Source organism: Mixophyes fleayi, chromosome 2 (assembly GCF_038048845.1).
Source record: "Mixophyes fleayi isolate aMixFle1 chromosome 2, aMixFle1.hap1, whole genome shotgun sequence".
NCBI classification, from domain to species: domain Eukaryota; kingdom Metazoa; phylum Chordata; class Amphibia; order Anura; family Limnodynastidae; genus Mixophyes; species Mixophyes fleayi.
In genome coordinates this window covers 55,156,793-55,178,160 of record NC_134403.1, presented here as the reverse complement: position 1 = coordinate 55,178,160, position 21,368 = coordinate 55,156,793, and the positions used below count along the sequence as shown (strand labels likewise).

General features: G+C 40.5%; 1 protein-coding gene across 1 annotated transcript in view; it reads left to right on the top strand.

The window, feature by feature from the left end:
* Positions 1-21,368, top strand: part of CCDC169 (coiled-coil domain containing 169) — a 73,338-nt gene that overhangs the window by 3,611 nt on the left and 48,359 nt on the right. Inside the window, exons 2-4 of the mRNA XM_075199002.1 lie at positions 1,820-1,902; positions 20,175-20,285; positions 21,323-21,363. Coding sequence (XP_075055103.1) covers positions 1,820-1,902; positions 20,175-20,285; positions 21,323-21,363 — 235 coding nt within the window. The remainder of the gene's footprint in view (positions 1-1,819; positions 1,903-20,174; positions 20,286-21,322; positions 21,364-21,368) is intronic.

Below are 21,368 nucleotides of genomic sequence, written 5' to 3'. Positions count from 1 at the left end.
TACAATGGCAATAACTTGGGAATTTATTTAGTAACTTATATTAGTAATGCCAATAACTAAAATTCAAGGGACACTATCATGCAAAAAGAAACATTTATTGTGCTGTGTAAATGTAAACATATGACAATGTTTTGTAATCAGTGGTACAAAAATAGCATGACAAGTTAAGGTATTTCTCTTGTTTTATCCATTTGGAATTGCTGTTTCTGGTCAATATCATGCAGGCCATTCTGCCCCCTTGTAGACAGCCACCTGAATCTCCCTACCATGAAGACCCTCGGGTCACTGGTCACTCACTGCAGGAACGGGTACGAGTACAGATGCAGTAAAATGAATAGGAGCATGAAAGGGCGACCCTTCCTGTGCCTCTCCTGTTCCTACTGCTCTCAAACTTTCAGTCACCAGCAGAGTATTGAAAGCTCAGGAGACTCGCATCAACCTGTTCTCCCTTTGCATTAAATAACTTCAGACCAACTGCTGAGGAAGATGGGGAGAGGCAACTTGGGGGTCAGGGGGTGAGGTGACACAGTAGAAGGTGGAAACAAAAATCAACATTACCAATTAATTCAGTATTACTCAGTCTGAAGCTCTCAAGAATAGAGCTAGAACTCACTGATTAGTGATAATGTAGCTGCTTATTGTTAGGAGCACAGTGAAAATTATTAAGCCATTTACACTAAGGGACCTATTTATCAAAATTACGTTTATTGAGGTGTCCGTACAAGTACTGTCTCGATGCAAGTTCTAAGGAGTTACTTGATGAATAGACTCTCCCATGCAAAAGCTCAACATTGACAGGGTTATTGTGCAAAGTGAAAACAAGCCATTTAGCCAGAAATAGGGCTTTCACCCCTAGATAAACTGGCCCCCAAGCGAGAAAAAGATATAGACAACTGCAGCTCCAATATTAAGATACATTTATTCCAACAACAAAATATATAAAAAAAAAACTTGTATTAAATTTTACACATAAATAATAATAAACAATTATCTATGCTTAAGCATTAGAAACATGTGATGCTCTTTTTACCAATAATAAGTAGCCCACATAGACAGCTTCAAGTGATGTTTATAGCCCATGCCATAAATACTGGTGACTGGATTAAAGAAATACTCCACCAAAACTAGTAATGTAGTTTTAGGTGACATTTAATCAGTTAATACAAAAAATTAAATTGTACTTACATGTATGCTTGATTTGCTGGGTCTGCCAGGACTCCCAAACCCTGTAACAGTCTCCTCTCTATCAGCAGTCCAGTGCCTAGGCGACCAGGGGCTGATTAGCATGCCTTTCCTTCTATGGTTTATAATTAACTAATGGAGGTTTACTGAGGTAGGGCAGGTGGGTGTTTTTATATATTTTTTTTTAGAACAAACCTGTGAACTATGCTTTAACTGGGCAGAGGATATATTGTGCTGGGTAGTGCCACTATAGTCTCCTCTGTCATAGAAAGAGTGCATGGATGGAGCGTGAGAGTACTGGGCTCCAGAGGTCACATACTTACAGGATCCAATTATGTAAATTCAGCCCTGATCAGAAGGTATAATTGCATTGAGGCCTTAATGATTTGTCATTAATATACAGTACTGTTGAAGGAGCAAAGTTCAAATGTAGGCCCTTGAAATATATAATGTTCCTTTTCCTTCTTAAGATGCAATTATTTTCACATGAGACATTTTGCACAATAAAAACCTATATATGATTCTGAATTAATTAGTTCTACTATTAATTGTTTTGTCTGACTATTAACAATATAACATACACAGGGCTTACATTTTCAGTATTATTGGTTGAATGCATTATTTTTATTTTGTTTAGGGAAATGTTGGAATTGTCAATATATGAAATGAGAAACACAATTGCAGACCTGGAAAGAAAATTGAAAAGTGTGGATGATGAAGGTATGGAAGGTGTTCTATAACAGGGAAATAAGCTGATTGATTAGTAAATTATGTATTTGCAGTCTAAGATAGATCCACAAACAGGAAACACGTCAAATAGCCAACCATAATACATATTCATCAAGAACATTTACCCCTAGAGTTCAGGTAAAGGTTTGTATCAAGTTCAGCTTGATACCAGAGGTTCAACAAACAATGAACTCATTGGGGAAACACTCGTGGGATCCTCAGAGGTAGCCAGGGCTACCAAGAGAAATTCAGGGCCCCGGTACAACAACTTGATGTAGTCCCCTTATAGAACAATATAAAAAAACTTTGCGCTGATATTAGGTGTGGTCATACCATTGGGGCATGGCTAGCAGGTGAAAACTACTAGGCCACTCTCCTACAGAAAAAAACCTGCATTGTTGTGTACACCATTGCCACAAGGGTGTAGTGCCCGCTTGCCGGAGTGTGACATATATCCCAGCACTACTGACTTTCAGGACACCTAGCACCATATTGTAGTATATAAAGAATGCAGTGTGTACATAAAGAGTTCACAGTCTTGGCCTGCCCCTTACATTGGGCAGAACACTCACCAAAAATTTGGATCGTCCCACTAGAATCACAACATTTCACAGACTCTCCTGCTCTCTCCTACCTGTTCATGTCACTTTCACCACCTGTGGCTGCTTCTTTCTTTAGTTGCGGCTTGTCTGGATCCTGGAATGTTGGGAAGCCTATTTGGGGAAAAAAATGGGTACATTTAGAAAATTCCAACCAGCCCCGGCGTTAACTCATTAGCACCCACAATTAATAATTAGGCCTTCCTCCAGCCCCAACATTAGAATAATAGTATTCCCATTTAATAAATAAACCAATTTCCCTCCCTGCAAACAGCCCCAACAATAAATTAATAGTATTTACATTTCATAAATATACCTATTTCCTGCAACCATCACTGGCATTCAATAATACATAGTCACATTTAATAAAGAGATCTCATTCTCCCCAAACTCACCCCCACATTCAATAGCCTCCAAACCACCCCATCTTCAATTAATAGTCCCTACTATTAAATTGTCCCACAAACAAAATTGCACCCATTAATTAGCCACCACCTACCTCACACACACTACATTACCACAAGCCCCCTGTGCCATCACACACACAATTACCACAAGCCACCTGTGCCATAACGCACACAATTACCACAAGCCCCCTGTGCCATGACACACACAATTACCACAAGCCCCCTGTGCCATGACACACACAATTACCACAAGCCACCTGTGCCATAACGCACACAATTACCACAAGCCCCCTGTGCCATGACACACACAATTACCACAAGCCCCCTGTGCCATGACACACACAATTACCACAAGCCCCCTGTGCCATCACACACACAATTACCACAAGCCACCTGTGCCATCACACACACAATTACCACAAGCCCCCTGTGCCATGACACACACAATTACCACAAGCCCCCTGTGCCATGACACACAATTACCACAAGCCCCCTGTGCCATGACACACACAATTACCACAAGCCCCCTGTGCCATGACACACACAATTACCACAAGCCCCCTGTGCCATAACACACACAATTACCACAAGCCCCCTGTGTCATCACACACACATTACTGTGCCCCCTCATTATTGCCACAATGTGCCTCCTTATGATCATACTGTGCCCCTTCCTCACAACCACGCTGTGCCCCCTTCTAATCACACTGCGTCCTCCATGCTGCTTTCCCCCCCTTCACTTGGCCCTCCTTCATCACTCTGTGCCATGCTGCTCCCCCCTCTTCTTCATGACACTGTGCCTTTATGCTTCCCCCTCTTCTTCATCACACTGTGCCTTTATTATGCTTTCCTACCCCCTTCTTCATCTCACTGTGCTTTTATGCTTTCCTCCCCCCTTCTGCATTCCACTGTACCTGAATGCTTTCCTCCCCCCTTCTTCATCTCACTGTGCCTTTATGCTCCCCCCCTTCTTCATCACACTGTGCCTTTTATGCTTTCTCCCACCCTTCTTCATCACACTGTGCCTTTATGCTCCCCCCCCCCTTCTTCATCTCACTGTGCCTTTATGCTTCCCCCCCCCCTTCTTCATCTCACTGTGCCTTTATGCTTCCCCCCCTTCTTCATCTCACTGTGCCTTTATGCTTTCCCCTCCCCTTCTTCATCTCACTGTGCCTTTATGCTTCCCCCCCTTCTTCATCACACTGTGCCTTTATGCTTCCCCCCCTTCTTCATCACACTGTGCCTTTATGCTTCCCCCCCTTCTTCATCTCACTGTGCCTTTATGCTTTCCCCTCCCCTTCTTCATCTCACTGTGCCTTTATGCTTCCCCCCTTCTTCATCACACTGTGCCTTTATTTATGCTTTTCCCTCCTTCTTCATCTGACTGTGCCTTTATGCTTCCCCCCCTTCTTCATCCCACTGTGCCTTTTATGCTTTCTCCCCTACTTCTTCATCTCACTGTGCCTTTATGCTTCCCCACCTTCTTCATCACACTGTGCCTTTTATGCTTTCTCCCCCACTTCTTCATCCCACTGTGCCTTTATGCTTTCCTCCCACCTTCTTCATCTCACTATGCCTTTATGCTTTTCCCCCCCGCCCCATCTCACTGTGCCTTTATGTTTTCTCCCCCCCTTCTTCATCACACTGTGCCTTTATGCTTTCTCCCATACTTCTTCATCTCACTGTGCCTTTATGCATCCCCCCCTTCTTCATCACACTGTGCCTTTATGCTTCCTCCCCTTTTCATCACACTGTGCCTTTTATACTTTCACCCCCCCCTTCTTCATCACACTGTGCCTTTATGCTTCCCCCCCCCCTTCATCTCACTGTGCCTTTATGCATCCCCCCTTCTTCATCACACTGTGGCTTTATGTTTTCACCTCTCCTTCTTCATCAAACTGTGCCTTTTATTCTTTCACCCCCCCTTCTTCATCACACTGTGCCTTTATGCTTCCCCCCCCCCTTCATCTCACTGTGCCTTTATGCATCTCCCCTTCTTCATCACACTGTGCCTTTATGCTTTCACCCCCCTTCTTCATCACACTGTGCCTTTATGCTTTCCTCCCCCTTCTTCATCTCACCGTGCCTTTATGCTTTCACCCCCCCTTCTTCATCACACTGTGCATTTATGCTTTCTCCCCCCCCCCCCCTTCTTCAGCACACTGTGCCTTTATGCTTTCCCCCCCACTTCTTCATCACACTGTGCCTTTATGCCTCCCCCTTCTTCATTACACTATGCCCCCCCCCCCCCCAGCAAAAGGGGCCGAAGCACCCCCCCCCCCCCCCTTCCCACCTGTGAAGGAAAAAAAAGAACTTTGGATTAAAAAAAAAATGAAATAAATTCTGGCATTGAGGGCCCGGGCCTCCTGGCATGTCCGGGCCTGTGGTAAATAGTACCCGCTCCCCCCCCCCCTCCTCTTCGGCAGCCCTGGAGGTAGCTGGATTAATCCAGCTGAACTTCTCATAATGTTGTGTGCTCAGTGCTCCAGAAGTTATATAGAGAGCAGCTTGTCTTTTAATTCTTTAAAAGACAATCCATTAAGTCCATTAACTTCATGGTCCGTAGTCAATTAGTGGGCTTTGTCAATTGTTGCCCTGGAATGGATGCCTACATTGTCCAGTCAGTAATATGTCATTGCTTTCTGACACCATACCTCACAACCATTGCCAATGTAGGCGGGACAGTCCTGATTTGAGGGCTCTGTGTCGCCATCCCTGATCAGGACAGCTTTGTCCCTACTGATGGGAAAGTTGGGAAGTATTGTCTTTTACTGCTGCTGGCAGAACAGTGGTAAATGGGTGTGCACACAGCAGGCAATAAAGGGGGGTAGGAGGAGAGAGAGAAAACAGGGCAGTCTAGCACTTCAAAAGCACTAGATACACCCATGGGTGTGGCCATGTCTCATCGTGACATGGTCATGCCTTCATTGTGATGTGGCAACGCCCCCGTCCCAATGCTGCCTACCCAAATGTTGGGAGGTATGTTATATTATTGTTTATGGTCCTAATTGATACTACAAGAGATGTCTTGCCTTTCTGGGATCTTTCATGAATGATACGTGAAGGCATTTTGGGAGCAGAGCAAGAGAACAATGATTTACAGGCCCATAGGAATGTCAGTGTTGCATCTTTGTCTTCATGCTTAATATGACAAGCCATCTGTGACAAAGTTTGATTACCTGTTCCCTGAACTTGCCTGTTCCTGGATATTCTCTGTCTCGATCTTTGGCTTTGTTTCTGGACCTCCCTTGCTCACTTCCCACCCTCACCTTCTGACTTGTTTTTGGTATCCCTGTTTGCTGCTTACTCCTTCATCTACTACCTGGTGTTCCGATACTCAGTCTGCCAGTTACCCACAGTCTCTATACACCTTCGCTACCTGGCACCTGCGATAAGTTCTTACTACTCAGAGCTAAAGTCCTAGTGGTAAATGTATCTGGCGGGTTTGACCAGTGGAGATGTTGCCTCTAGCAACCAAGCAGATTCTAGTTATCATTTATTTAGTACATTCTACAAAAAGCTACAATCTGATTGGTTGTTATAGGCAACATCTCCACTTTTCAAACCTGCCAGAACCTCGCAGCTTGATACATTTACCCCCTGGTCTCATCTGAGTACCTGTGAGAATATCACTCTCTACAGGAAAGTTAAAGACCTCTCATTCATCCTGTTCTAAGAATTTATCTTGTGTTCAGCGGAACCGTTACAATGACTTGTACAGAAGATTTATGGCCCCATGTAATCCTTTAGTGTGATGTTAAATACTGCTGTGTCAAAAAAGACAAAAGTATTATAGGAGTGATATCTTTATTGGCTAACCAAAAAAAAAAGATTATATTTGCTAGCTTTCAGAGCATAGAGGCCCCTTAATCAGGCAAGTTTACAAATGAAAGACTGAGGAAAAGGCACAACATTTAAGAGCTGTTACATCAAGAAATTTGACAAGGGGGTGGAATACATCATTAAGATAAGCTAAAGTAATAAAACAAAGGTTTTCGCTAGGGATGGAAGAGTAAAAGTCCTAAGAGTTCAGAGATCTGGAGTTGCTCTGCTGTGGGGTGTGAAATGTGTCCATGTAGTGGGTCATAAATCCAGGTGTTAGATTGAGCCCTTGAATCAATGAATGGAATGTTCTTATCAGCTTGAATTCCCATATTTTTCTCTCCCTGTCATTTTTAACAAGACCTTTAAGTATCAAGACTTTTAAATCTGTCATACTGTGTCCTGGTCCAGAGAAGTGTTTGCCCACGGGGGTGTCCAGAGACTTCCTTATTGTGTGTCTGTGTAGATTCATGCTGGATTGCAGTTTCTGCTTGGTCTCTCCAATGTATATATTTCCTCAGGGCACCTTGTATACTGTATCATGTACACCACATTGGAGGATGTACATGAGAATGTGTTAGTTATTTTCTAGTCCTGTTGGGTATGTGGATTGTGTTTGTTGGTAGGACATGGGTGCATGTTTTGCATTTTTTGTTTTTGCAAGGGAAGGTGCCAGTCTCTGATGGTGATGAGAGGGCACTTTTAATGAGATTTCTTACATTTGGAGGCTGTTTGTATAAAAGGAGAGGTAAATCTGGGAATATTTCCTTCAGTCTATAGTCTTTCTGAAATATGGGTTGAAGGTCAGCAGCGATTTTCTCCAAGATGTTCATGTGGGGATTGTAAGTGACCACTAGGGGCACCCTGCTGTTAACCTCCATCTGTTTGTAATCCAGGAGGCTACTCCTTGGGATCCTTGTGGCTCTGTGGATCTGTTCATCTATAAGTATTTTGATAATCCTTTAGTGATAAATGTTTAAATAGCTTATCATGAATTCATCAATATACAAATTATACAGTAATATATTCCCTAAAATATGACTGGCTGATAAGTGGAAAATTTTAAAAATAATAATACAAATAGGCATAATTAATGTAATCGCAAATGATAGTACAAAACAATATAAATGTTATAGATACATACTGATCTGCAAACAGAAAAACATTTTAGTTTAGATATGTTTTAGTCTGTGTAAATGGGCCTTCTTCCCTGTGCAGCTTCCTCTGTAATAAAAGGATAAGTATATACTTTTATTTCAATCCCATTAAGTATTTTATGTGATTTATTCCCTGGTGTATAATAACTAGAAGAGGCACTGCTCCTTCCTGCCCGCCTTGTGGTATTTTAGTGATGTGACCCCTCATAGTTCCTCAAGGTGGTCATGTCACATGATCTTTTTGTTGCATCTCATTTGGCTGATTATTTGATGAGGTCATGTGGTCATTTATTGGTAATTTATGTTTGGTTGTTTTTCTTTGTGACCTGAGTAGTTAGTTCTCCTTCAGGTCAGTGTTTCATTATTAATGTTATAGCCATTTGATTGCTTTAGACTGTGGTTTACCTTTTCTCAGTAGGTTATATATGTATGGCTCTTGTGTTTTTATATAATTATATCTTTTGCTTGATGTCGGAAGGTATTAAATTATGGAACATTGTATGCTCCAGGGTTTACAATGTTATACTGATGGTCATAGGTCAGTTCAATTGATCCTCTTTCCAAAGGTGGGAGCAACTCACTCCAACTGTTGGATACGTGTCTTCCCGCTGAAAAAAACCTGTTTAAATTGGCCCATAAACAGAGTGCTTTTGAGTAATAATCTCATACTATTCATAACTAGAGACCCCTTTGTGTGATCGCTCCTCTGTTGATACCAGATTTCAGCTGGTAAAATATGGATTAATATGAGATCAAACTCCATACATTTCTGAGGACCTGAACTATAAATACTTGTACTGTAGTTTTATCTATGTATAAATAATCTCTAATTCATTTATTAATCAATGAATGTGGGTTGGAGCTTCAATAAATGTGTCCTATTTACAAATGTAGTTTTGAATGTAAATGTATGTGTTGTTTACCTGTGCAATTGCGTTATTAACGCCGATATGACGTAGCGTACTAATTGCAATCGCATGGTAAATCGGTATTAATCGCTTTAGCCAACTTCATCCAGTTATTTGACTTCGGCACCTCTTAAAAAAGAAAATAAGTACAGGTTGTTCAACAATCAATGTCTTTGTTGAATAACATTACAATCTAATGAAAAGGTAGCACATTAGACCCAAGAAAAGAAAATGACGTTCTGTGGGAATGTACAGCTCTTCAGAATATTTTCCTTTATATTCATTGATTCCCTTTTTTATGACAAGTAGTGATTTGCTTTTTGTTGCCAGCTGTAAAGTGTTTAGCAGGAGTCTGTAGTACTCTTTGGGTGCTCTGATATCATGTTCTGTTTCTATTTTTTTAACTTGGTGTCTTGATCTAATTTGCTGTGTTTTAATTGCATTATTTGGCACTGTGTGACTGCATGATTTTTCAGTTTGTTTGAGGTGAGGTGACCAGGCCTGTTAGCTCCACCTGTAACTGCAAACATCCTCAGACAGACCCTCTGATAGGAGTTGTTGCTCCCAGTGAATGGCTTTTGGTACACAAACTGTGTCACATGCTTCAATAAAGATCCCCAATGATACACATCACTTTATCAGCCCAGACATCTTCATAGCAATTTTATCTCTGATTTCGAACTTGGTTAAGTTATCATTCACTTCCTTTCTCAAGCCTTGATAGGCTCTTATACAAAACTGTGTTCACCAGGGCTTTCTGTGTAGTTTTACAACAGCAGTATTGCTGATTCTCCTTCCCGTCTCCTGTTGAACAGTGTGATTTGTTTTAATACAGTTTCACTCATTTCCAAACAGAAGGTGTTTCTTCAAACTTTTGTTTTTATTTTTCATCAGAGCTGAAATAGTAACAAGGATAATTATTAATAGAGGACAGTAACATATCTTCAATATCTGCTGCAGTCCCAGCATCTTCAATCACAAATCCAGTCCCCATAGGGGACTGCAATTAAATAGCTCACTGTGTATGTCCCTCTTCCTAGCTCACTGTGTATGTCCCTCTTCCTAGCTCACGGTGTATGTCCCTCTTCCTAGCTCACGGTGCATGTCCCTCTTCCTAGCTCACGGTGCATGTCCCTCTTCCTAGCTCACGGTGTATGTCCCTCTTCCTAGCTCACGGTGTATGTCCCTCTTCCTAGCTCACGGTGTATGTCCTTCTTCCTAGCTCACGGTGTATGTCCTTCTTCCTAGCTCACGGTGTATGTCCCTCTTCCTAGCTCACGGTGTATGTCCCTCTTCCTAGCTCACGGTGTATGTCCCTCTTCCTAGCTCACGGTGTATGTCCCTCTTCCTAGCTCACGGTGTATGTCCCTCTTCCTAGCTCACGGTGTATGTCCCTCTTCCTAGCTCACGGTGTATGTCCCTCTTCCTAGCTCACGGTGTATGTCCCTCTTCCTAGCTCACGGTGTATGTCCCTCTTCCTAGCTCACTGTGTATGTCCCTCTTCCTAGCTCACTGTGTATGTCCCTCTTCCTAGCTCACGGTGTATGTCCCTCTTCCTAGCTCACGGTGTATGTCCCTCTTCCTAGCTCACGGTGTATGTCCCTCTTCCTAGCTCACGGTGTATGTCCCTCTTCCTAGCTCACGGTGCATGTCCCTCTTCCTAGCTCACGGTGTATGTCCCTCTTCCCCTTCACAACAACTTTACTTAACCTAACTAACTTATCTAACATAAAGACACGGAGAGATATATAAGTGGGCTAAAAATGGAGGTCACAGTTTTATTAACTTAAATTACCTTTTGGTGGCGGAGAAAGAGCACAGCGTGACAGCTACCAAGCTGATGACGACAATCAAACGTGGAATGATTGGCGAAACACTTAACAGGGGATCTCATCCCTAAATATCTGGCATGCACTAACATGGCGTCAGAGTCACTGTACCCCCTCTAAACTCACGCTTGCACCCCCCACTGAGCCGAACAAGGGACCCTCACTGAAGGACCAAAGAGTTACTGCTGCCTTAAAGGGTACAGTGACCTGCAGCCAAACAACTAGCACCTTAATTATCAGCCGCTGACCGCAGTGCATTCCTACCAACTGTGTCTGCTCTGTGGCGAATCAGGAAAAAAATGTTAAAACAGAGCTTGTGAAGAAAAGTGAGGAAACTCTACAACCATTGGTCGGGCTTGAACTACAGTTAACCCCTTAAAGGCAAGTGTAAGCTCAGATGCAAACACTGTCGCTATTTAAGTACGTTCGAATTAGGGCCTCACTTGTCATTCTCCCTGTTTATCAAGCTTCAAAATTCAGAGCTTAATCTTGGTGTCTAACTCCATCCGAAGATGGTGTTAGCCGTTATATCCTATAGGGAGAGCCTCGTAGGAGAGGGATCTTTGGATACCTTCCAGGCAGGCTTTGTGCTCTCCCCATTCCAAATTCTGCCTGGCCGTAGGAACCAGTAAATTGTGATCACTTTACTATAAAATATTTGACGAGACAGGATCCTGTTGGAGCTGCTGTTCCAGGTGAACAATGTTAATAAATAGACACGTTAAATCATTTCTTATTAATGCAATAAGATATTTTAAGAAATTTAAGAAAATATGATGGTTCCTAAATACAACCCTTAGATAAACTAGCTTTCCACGTCCTTAGTGCAGCCAGATGTGAACTGGTCTGATCATGGAAGTCAAGTCCAACCTCACATCCTTTTATTTCTCTAAAATGGTCAGATACAACTAACTCTTTTACATTTTAAAACTCTAAAACTCTTGCATATTATACTATATATAACTGTTCTTTCTGGTTGATGGAATATATAGTAGTTAACCTGAAAAGAATTGTAGAGAGGAAAAGTTGTCTATTCTCGATTTCTGATATTAGTGTTCATGTGTTCTTAGCAAGTTAAATATATTGTAAATAAGCTACACTAAAATTGTATGTTAAAATGCAATATATTTTCCCGAATTCTCCTTGTTTAGCAATGCCTTGTATAATAGTCATTCTGTTCCCATTGCATTATTTTTTACCATTGATTATATGCTGTTGAAATCAGTCTGTAAAAAGCTTTAGAATATGTTTGATGCTAAGCAAAATGCACTTTTATGATTAGCAACATATGGGTCAGTTAGTACTAATGGAGAGGCCTTTCAAAATCCCCAGGAGTCTGCAGCAATAACTACAAGGAACTTCAAATGTATTAAATCCTTAAGAGCATAAGAACGTACTAAGAAAAATGACTCATGTGCTCCATTAAGGAGACTGAGTATTACACAAAAATGGGTAAAACCAGCATATTCAGGTAATGGGGATTGAAAGGGACTAACATATGTGTCTAGATTATGTGTAGCAAAGAATCAGCAGCTGATCGCTGTATTAGTAATATGATGGGATTGAATAGTCAAATCTTAGCCCTCCAGTGGCTAAAAACTACATCTCCTATGGTGCTTTTCCAGCCAGAACACTCAAGGGGGTAAATTTATCAAACTGCGGGTTTGAAAAAGTGAAGATGTTGCCTATAGCATCCAATCAGATTCTAGCTGTCATTTTGTAGAATGTATTCAATAAATGATTGATTGGTTGCTATAGACAACATCTCCACTTTTTTTTTCAATTCCTCAGCTTGATAAATTTACCCCAGGGTGTTACTGATCTACTTATTGCGCTGGATGAGCATTATTATTATTATTATTATTATTATTATTATTAATAATAACCTTAATGTATATAACACCAACATATTCCCCAGCACTTTACAGAAAATGTTTAATCATTCACATCGTATATATGGCTCTGCAAATCTGGCTGTACCTATGCTGTGAAAACAAACTAGCAGTTTTTAGATGCATAGTCAACCATAAGGTTTGTATAAAGATCTGCGTACCTCCATCTACAGTTTCTCCTTTATTTCCTGCTTCTGTGGTTCAATTTAGTTTTAGGGAGGGTCAAGAAGTGTTTTACTGTGGTCCAGCTAGTTAATTGTTAATTATAATACCATGTTATTAATCCTCTGAAATTTTTGTTCACTTGTAAATATGCAATTTTTTTATTTGTTAATTTTGTTTTCACGTGACATAATTTAATTTAATTCACATATTTTCCATGCTTTTACAAGCATCCTAGGGTGTAAAGCATCATACCCCTAACCCCAAATCAGTTGTTCAAACCAGTGAAGTTAGTACACGAGCATTGGTGATAAATTTTCTCCAAACTGTTTGCACCACAGAAGGTGATGAAACGTTCACACATCCTGCACTTCAATAAGGGTGAACTTATGCAGAGCGTGATAATTGCACCTGCTATGATTAATTCATCTTTTTAAAGGAATAATAACAATAAAACAGAGAAACTCTTCTAGGATCTATTTATCATCATAATGGTTGCTGCGATGAAAAGTGTAATTTTTCTATTACCTCAATAAAATCAATTATTGGACCCCTGTATACATTTTTATTTTGTATTTATTTGTTTTTAATATTAATATGAAGAGTAAAATAAAATGCAGCACAGTAACCGGAAAAGGAGATATATAGATTATATGATGCTCGGGCTCGGTTTTATGCAATCCGAGCCCACCCGAACTTAGGGGATCCGAATAGGCTCGGGAGCCGGCTCTGTACTTTTGCGCGTCCTCGGATCTGAATCGAGGCAAAACGGCGTTGTTGCGTTGTCAGATCTCGCAGGTTTTGGATTCCATAAGTACCTCCTTCCCCAGGAGATCCAGCACCATTGCTCATACAGAAACAGGAGGGGTAGCAGTGTTCTTGTCACTTGACAACAAATTAATGGAAATGACTGGAAAATTATGTTCTTGAGGTTAATAATAATGTAGGAACAAAAAAAGCCAAATTATCAGATTTTAGAAAAAAAAATAGGGATTTTAGAAAAAATAGGGCTCTAAAACACACTAGGGCGGTTTTGCCAAATCCAAAACACGAAGTTAATCCAAAACCAAGACCAAAACCAAAACACGGGGGTCAGTGAACATCTCTAAAAAAATATAAAATATATATATATATATAATTAGTAGATATGCTCATGCTTGGTTCCCCAAGAACCGAGCACACCAAAACTTAGCAGGTCCGAGCTCGGCTCGGTACTTTCACACGCCCTCGGAATTGAAACTGTGTTATATAGGTAACATACAAAGAGGAGAGCTACATTGCTAATTGTCATTGCTGAAATAGGAATAATAGGGCTGGCAGACTTGGTCTTCTAAATCTTCAGTCACATTGTACTGTGTTATATAGGTAACACACAAAGAGGAGAGCTCCATTGCTGAAATAGAAAGAGGTGAGGTGGCAGGGTTCAGTGCTGAAATAGAAATTGTAATAATAGGGCTGTCAGTGTTCTTAAAATTCTCCAGTGCCATTCTACTGTGCCATAGCTCATACAGAAACAGGAGGTGTGGCATTGTTCTTCTCACTCTCCAGTCTCAGTCATGATGATACTAATCTCTCTACCTCATGTGCTAAAGTCTATGTTCAAGTGTATAGAAGAATAGGTAGATGGATGGAGTGTGAATGGAGAGGAGATTAGAAATGTAAGGAACAGTGGAGTGGGAGAAGGCCTTGTAGGTGAATGTGAGGAGTTTGAAAAGGTTTCTGTAGGGGAAGGGGAGTCAGTGAAGGGCGAGGCAGAGAGGAGAGTCAGAAGAGGAGCAGTGGCAGAGGAAGATGAGTCTCGCAGCCTCGTTGAGTATAGACCTGAGGGGGGCAAAGTGGGAGAGGGAGAGCCCAGTGAGAAGAAGTTTACAGTAGTCGATACGGGAAATGATGAGACCATGGATGATGGCTTTGGTTGCATCCTGGGATAGGAAGGGCCAGATGTGGGCAATGTTATTAAGTTTTTTCCTAGCAGCTATTTCCAGAGAAACTGAAGGAGGAGACGTCATTGTGTCATGTACCACTTGAGCTGTCAGCTTGCTGACCAGGAGCTCATTGCATCTCTTGAGATCTGGGTCAGTTGAAAAGAAAGAAAAGACATAGCTCTTAAACCTAGGATCAAGCACATTTGCCAAAATATAATGATCCGATTTCAAGATATTGATAACTCTTGGATCCTGGTGAAGCATATAAAGTACTTAATCTACAAGTTCAACATTATTAGCGGAATTGCATTGTTTCATTTCTTCCTTCAATTTCTCTTGCTGCTTTTTAAAAAAGTCTATTTAATTGACTCAAGTTAACAGTGTCTGCACTCTCTTCACAGGTGACTACTTCAAGTGGTTTTAGCACCTTGCAAAACACGGAAAGTATTCTCCACCGCGCTGGACTAAAGTACATTCCCCCTAAATTCTATTCTTCTTGCAGCTGCTGCATTCTCCTACATGCTGTTGCAGAAACCCGAAAATGACCCTAAATATTTGGGACACAGACAGCATCTCCTGTATGTCATTGTCATTTTTTAAAAAGTGCTGTACCACCAAGTTGATTGTGTGAGCAAAACAGGGAATGTGATGGAATTCCCCCCGCTGTAATGTTCTAACAATATTGGTGGCGTTATCAGAAATCACATATCCTCAGGAGAGTTCAAGCAGGATAAGCCATGTTGCAATGACATCCCTTAGTTTTTCAAACAGGTTGTTAGTGGTCCTACCTCTCACTACCGCCTTCAAGACTTTTCCCGCGCTGCTGCCCACTTATGGAATTCCCTACCACGCTCAATCAGACTTTCCCACAGTCTTCAAATCTTTAGATGCTCTTTGAAAGCCCATCTCTTTTTTTAGAGGTGACCTTATCCTCGATAACACAATTCACACTAATGCACCCTCACAACTACCTCAATCTCCACTCTAAGCCACACTCGCTCCTCTTTTTTCAGTTGTACCCTCTTCCCTTTAGAATGTAAGTTCTCTAATGAGCAGGGTCCTCCATACCCTTTGTTTTCATGTCTCCATTCATTTTGTCTGCCTTGTCTGTTCTTGTTTTACGTATGTCTTGTTTTATGTATGTCCTTGTATTCCCTACTGTACGGCGCTGTGGAGCACTGTGTTGCCTTACAAATCTATGATAATAATAATAATATGCCTCTTAGTGAAACAGATGATACACAGAGTAGCCTGCCTCAGAAAAATGCAACGTTCTTGGGTACATGCTGCTGCTGTCCCTGATGGTGAAGGCAAATCACCAACCCAGTGAGCTGTCGGTCATATAATCTTTAGTTTGCCTAGTTCTGCTTGTCCACATATCTGTGGTTAAATGTACAGTGGGTAGAATGGCATTTTGTAGCCCAATAATTGCATTTTTATGAACCTTCTGGTAGAGGTAAGGAATAGCTTTTCTAGTAAAATGGTTTTGTGTTGGAATTTGGTAATGGGGACAGAAGACCACAAGTAACTGTCTATCTAATATCAGATCTAATACTAGCATTGTCGCCATGGCGTCTGTGATCCGCTTTGCAGCTGGGTGACAGCTTAAATACTTGTTTAACAGTCAATTGTTGTAAACTACTAGTAGCTCTGCTTCTGGGTTGAAGATCCACCCCCAGCAGCAGGATTAACAGCGGTGGGCTTAACGCTCAACTATTCTTCTGAGGAGTCCTGGATAGGGGAGGAGTCATCTCACCTTAGAAACTTGGATGCAAGACCAACTCCGATCACTTGTGAGGATATTGATGATGAAGATGTTGGGGATGTAGATTGCAGGTGCTGGGATCTAGCTGAGAGAAGGGACGTAGCTGATGCTGGACTGCTTGTTATTTTTTAGCATAAGTTTCTGATTTTCACTAAATCTTTCAATGAACTCGCTTCAAATGGCGTAACATTGATGAGGATCCTAGGTGGATTTTTTGGTCTTATGTCAAGGCATGACAATGGCCTTCTTCTTATCACTGGCTGCGGTCTTTGTTTGAAAGTGTATGAAAATAATATTGTGACCTGTGAGGTGGTCAAAATTGACTGCAAATGACTTGAAATTAGTGTTATTGAGGTTAATAATAATGTCGGGGGGGGGGGGGGGGGGAAGCATAATTATGTGATTTTAGCAAAAGAAAATAGTGATTTTTGAAAAAAATAGGGAACCAAAACCAGAACTCAGGGGGTCAGTGAACATCCCTCTGGGGAGTAAGGTCTCTCCACTTCTGTGCTATAGGCATTCTAGCAGCAATGAGAACATGTCCAGTAACGTACTTGTGGTGGAAAGAAAAGCAGAAGGGAAATAAATTATGTAAAAGGACCATCTCAGGGGACAGTACTAGGTCAGACCCAGTAACTCGCATAATTAAACTAGCCACTTCAGACCAAAGGGGTTCTATAAGCGGACAAGCCCAGAACACTTGTAATAAATCCCCTATAAGACCACTATTTCTCCAGCAATATTCAGAATGGTGAGGCCACATTTTGTGTTGTCTACCCAGAGTGAGGTACAATATATTGATCATTTTGAATTCGTCTTTCTGTATAATTAATACATTTAGAAATTCTATAACTATAAAGATTCTCTCCCAATCATTGTCAGTAAAAGTTGTCCCTAAATCAGTTTCCCATTACAATTGGGGTAAGGATTTCCTTGGTATTTATGCCACTAGCATGGAGCTAAACCCTAATGTAATACCACCATCATGGATTTGGGGGGTAAGCCTACAAACAATAACAGAAGGTATAGAGGTAAATTGGGATCGGTTCATAGCTGTGAATCCAGTGTCTGATCTAAAGAAACTTATAAAATTCATGGGAAGGAATTTAAAAATATTCTTGGAGTTGTGAAAAGGACATGAGTGTTGCATCTAAACAGAGATCACGAGAGGTATAGACGCCAGATAAATGACAATTATGTAAACTTAAATTAAATTTGGGATTAGTTTCACAAGGCTATGGAGGGATAGATTGAGACAGGGTAACGAAAGGTCCTTAGTGTGAATAACAAACTTATCTTGGTTGAAAATGTAGCAAAAGTGGCCTTGGAAGTGTTTTCCGATAAAGGTCTATCTTTAGGGGGAGCCACAATAAATGGAAGAAGAAGAATTCATATTATTTTCTAGACTAACCCACGGCTTTAGCCGGTCAATTGAAAACCAATCCGTTGCTTGATCTGGTAGTCCAGCTAATTAGTAATATACCAAATTGGGAAAAGCGAACCCAATATATGATTTGGGGAGGAACATGCGCTCCCTGGATAAGTGTGCTTTTTTATTTTTCCAGATAAAGGCTGTCATTACAGAATAAAACTTATTAATTAAAGTAGTCAGAAGGAGCTGCGGATAGTTCTGAAAATATATAGCAGTTTAGGTAACATCAATATTATGGCCGCTATTCAACCCAGCCATGAAATTTCATTCAATCCTTAGTAAACTTGGGCAGTGCGGTCAGTAAGGGTAAATAATTTGTTGTTATGATCTCATCATCCTTAACTGGCATACTAATACCTAAATAATCAGATAAGTGTCAATTCAATTGAAGATATTGAAAACACGTCTAGTTTTATTGGGGGGCGATGACGAACCCGACCTGATCCGCATTTACCAATCTAGGGATATGAGGTCCTAGTGTATTTGCAATCAGTTTAGTGTAGATTTTGATGTCATTGTTAAACCAGCATCTAATCTGATTTTTCTCTAGTTTCCACCTTTATTTGCGTGTAAAACTTTTGGTTGAGGCAAAAGAGCCTTCTGGATTTATGTCATAGAGAACATTTGCATCTGCTTCCTAGCTTTCTTTACTTCTCTTATAATATTAGCATTATGGGGCTGCTGTTTATGGTGCTCCTCAAATGAGATAATCTTGGATTCTAAGGGCTATATTTATCAAGCTGCGGGTTTGAAAAAGTGGAGATGACGCCTATAGCTACCAATCAGATTCTAATTCTCATTTATTTTGTACATTCTAGAAAATGACAGCTAGAATCTGATTGGTTGCTATAGGCAACATCTCCACTTTTTCAAACCCACAGTTTATTAACTATACCCCTAAGTCTTTTTGTAGTTGATCATTGGCCATTTTAAGTTTCAAGGCAATTTTTATAGCCATGCCTCTGAGAAAAGCTTTAAGTGTGCACCAGTATGTAAAAATAGAGGTGTCTTTGGGTTTGTTGGTTTGCATAGATTGCTCTAGTGAGCCCTGAAAGGCCTGATTCACTTTAAGAGAGGTCATAAGAAAGTTTGTGAGTAGTGACCTGCATATTATGTTGAAGTGTCCATTTATCTGTTAATGCCAAATATTTGTCATGTGAAAAAAAGTATATTCCTTAACAGAGGAGGGGTGGGCCCTCCAGGTATCCTAAAGGTCATACTTGGCCATAGTCTGACGAAATGCTACAGAGGGATCATAACTGGCAGTTTTAATTTTGTCTGAAAACATAGATTTATTCATTTTAGGTTCAGGGGCAATATTCAAATCTAATAACAAAGTGAGGCTTTTCTTATTTTTTGGATTTCAGTGCAAAAGTTTTTGAAAAAAAGAAGCATAAAGTGAGACTAGTGTAACATCTGTATTCTCGAGTCTGCCAACTTAAATATTGAATCTGCCATTTTTATCCAATATTTGTTTTTCTACTGTGAAAGGGCAGCTGACCCCTAGCAAGATAGCCACACCGTTTCGCTTAAAGGGGCCATTGACTTTATAGCAATTCAGGTACAGGTGGTGCTTCTATTGCAAAATGTGACTTTTGCATTGCCAGTACATCCACTCTGTGCCTAGAGAAGGTTCTAAGGGCCAGCCTCTTCTTGTTAGGAGAATTCAGACCATTAACATTGACGGACATAGCAACTCCATCACTACTGAATTTATCAATAACATTGAATCTTGCTGTAAGACTTAGAAGGCAGAGGGGCTAGATAATGGGTAAAAGAGAGAGCAGGGTGGGAAGGGAAGCAGAGCTAACTGAAATAGTCCTCATAGGATAACTAGAGTTTTTGTGGCAGGTCAATATGCGACAAAGATATGCTATCTATATGGGAGAAGTGGTGTATTCCCCAAGACATAAATATCCTAGCCAAATCAAACTATGAAACTAGCAACACAGTAATATTGAAACAAGTAGATAGTTTGATGGACCAGCCTGTGCATTTTTATCTACAGCCATCTAGTACATCCAACAACCCAAGTCCTGACCACAGCCCTACCAATATTGTAGATGTGGCTTTTCAGTTTTATCCTTTTTTCCATCTTTTCTTGACACTACCACCTTCTTTAAATCCGAGATCACATGGGATTACTTCTCAGGAAGTCACCTCCTGCTTGCAGAGACGGAGTTGCCTTTTACACTTGGACCATGAATCTGTGCACCAATTTTCCAGTGATGGGGGAGGTTAGCCATGCAGTGTATTACACTTAATTAGTACACTGTGAGAATTAGAGCGGCATAATATTACTTTTAAAGTATTGGGATCAACAAACCGAATGTGGTCATTACCTGTTTTCTTATGTACCATCCAGGTAGTGAATGGAAGACTAGGTATGAGACGCAAATCGAACTGAACAAACAATTAGAAAGACAAAGTCATGTACTTCAAGAAAAATCAGAATATATACGTGGCAATCCAACAGGTAAGTGCACAACAGATGGGTATCTCTGTATTTTAGTGTTTAGTAAAATAAGAGTGAGCGGTCATATTTATTTCTCTAGAAAGTCTACTTGTCTCCTAGATACACTGGAGATAGTCACCAATATTCCATCTATCTATTAATGAGGCGTTAGTGACACAAGTGAGACACTAGTGAAATCTGGGCCTCAGTGATGTCAGTATTTTATAATGAATTGATGGACTGAAAATATGTCCTGCCCAAATAATGTCTGTATATTTTATGTGTAAGCAACAGGTTCACTGTTCTAGTACAACAATGACAACCAAATGGCAATAAAAAACTAGTGACAATTTTCATGCACAGATTATCCCTAAATATGTAAGTGATCTATAACAAAAATTCTTAATAAATGTTTTACTGTGGTGTTCTTTAAGTATTTCAAACAAATATATCATTTTAAAACCTCCCCAATAGCCTATCACAGGCAGTTATTTGGGACATAGCGATTACACACATTAAGAAAAATGTAAGCTGGTGCACAGAAAAAAATTGCTGTAACCTATAGCAACCAATCAGAATCTATCAATCGTTTTCTATCATGGTTTAGAAAATAAAAGTAAATTTCTGTTTGGTTGCTATGGCTTTCAGCATCCTTTTCTTGTGCCCCCGTTTTCACAAATACCCCAGTTTGTATATATTGGTTGTTATAAATTAAGTGGAGTCTAGCAGAGTTGCGAAGGTCTGTAACCAGAATATGAGAGTGCCGGACTTTCTTTAAATGTTCTTGGTGAACCCTTTAGCATTCATAACAAAGATCTGCTTATACAGGTACAGGTAGTTTCATCACTCTTACAGGTGGTTCTGTAGTAACTACTAATCCATCTGTTCTAGCATAGAGATCCGAAAAAAATGCAATGGTGATGCCCGAGGACTATCAATGACGAACACCTATAATTTACTAATATTGAATTTACTTTTAATATATCGTTAGTTGTTGTTTTTTCTCACCAACCATTTTTTTGTAACATTGTGTTTTATTCTGTTCTATTATTCTGTAGATCGACTGTCTTCGATTCGGTCCTATGATGATATGTCTGTGGTAAG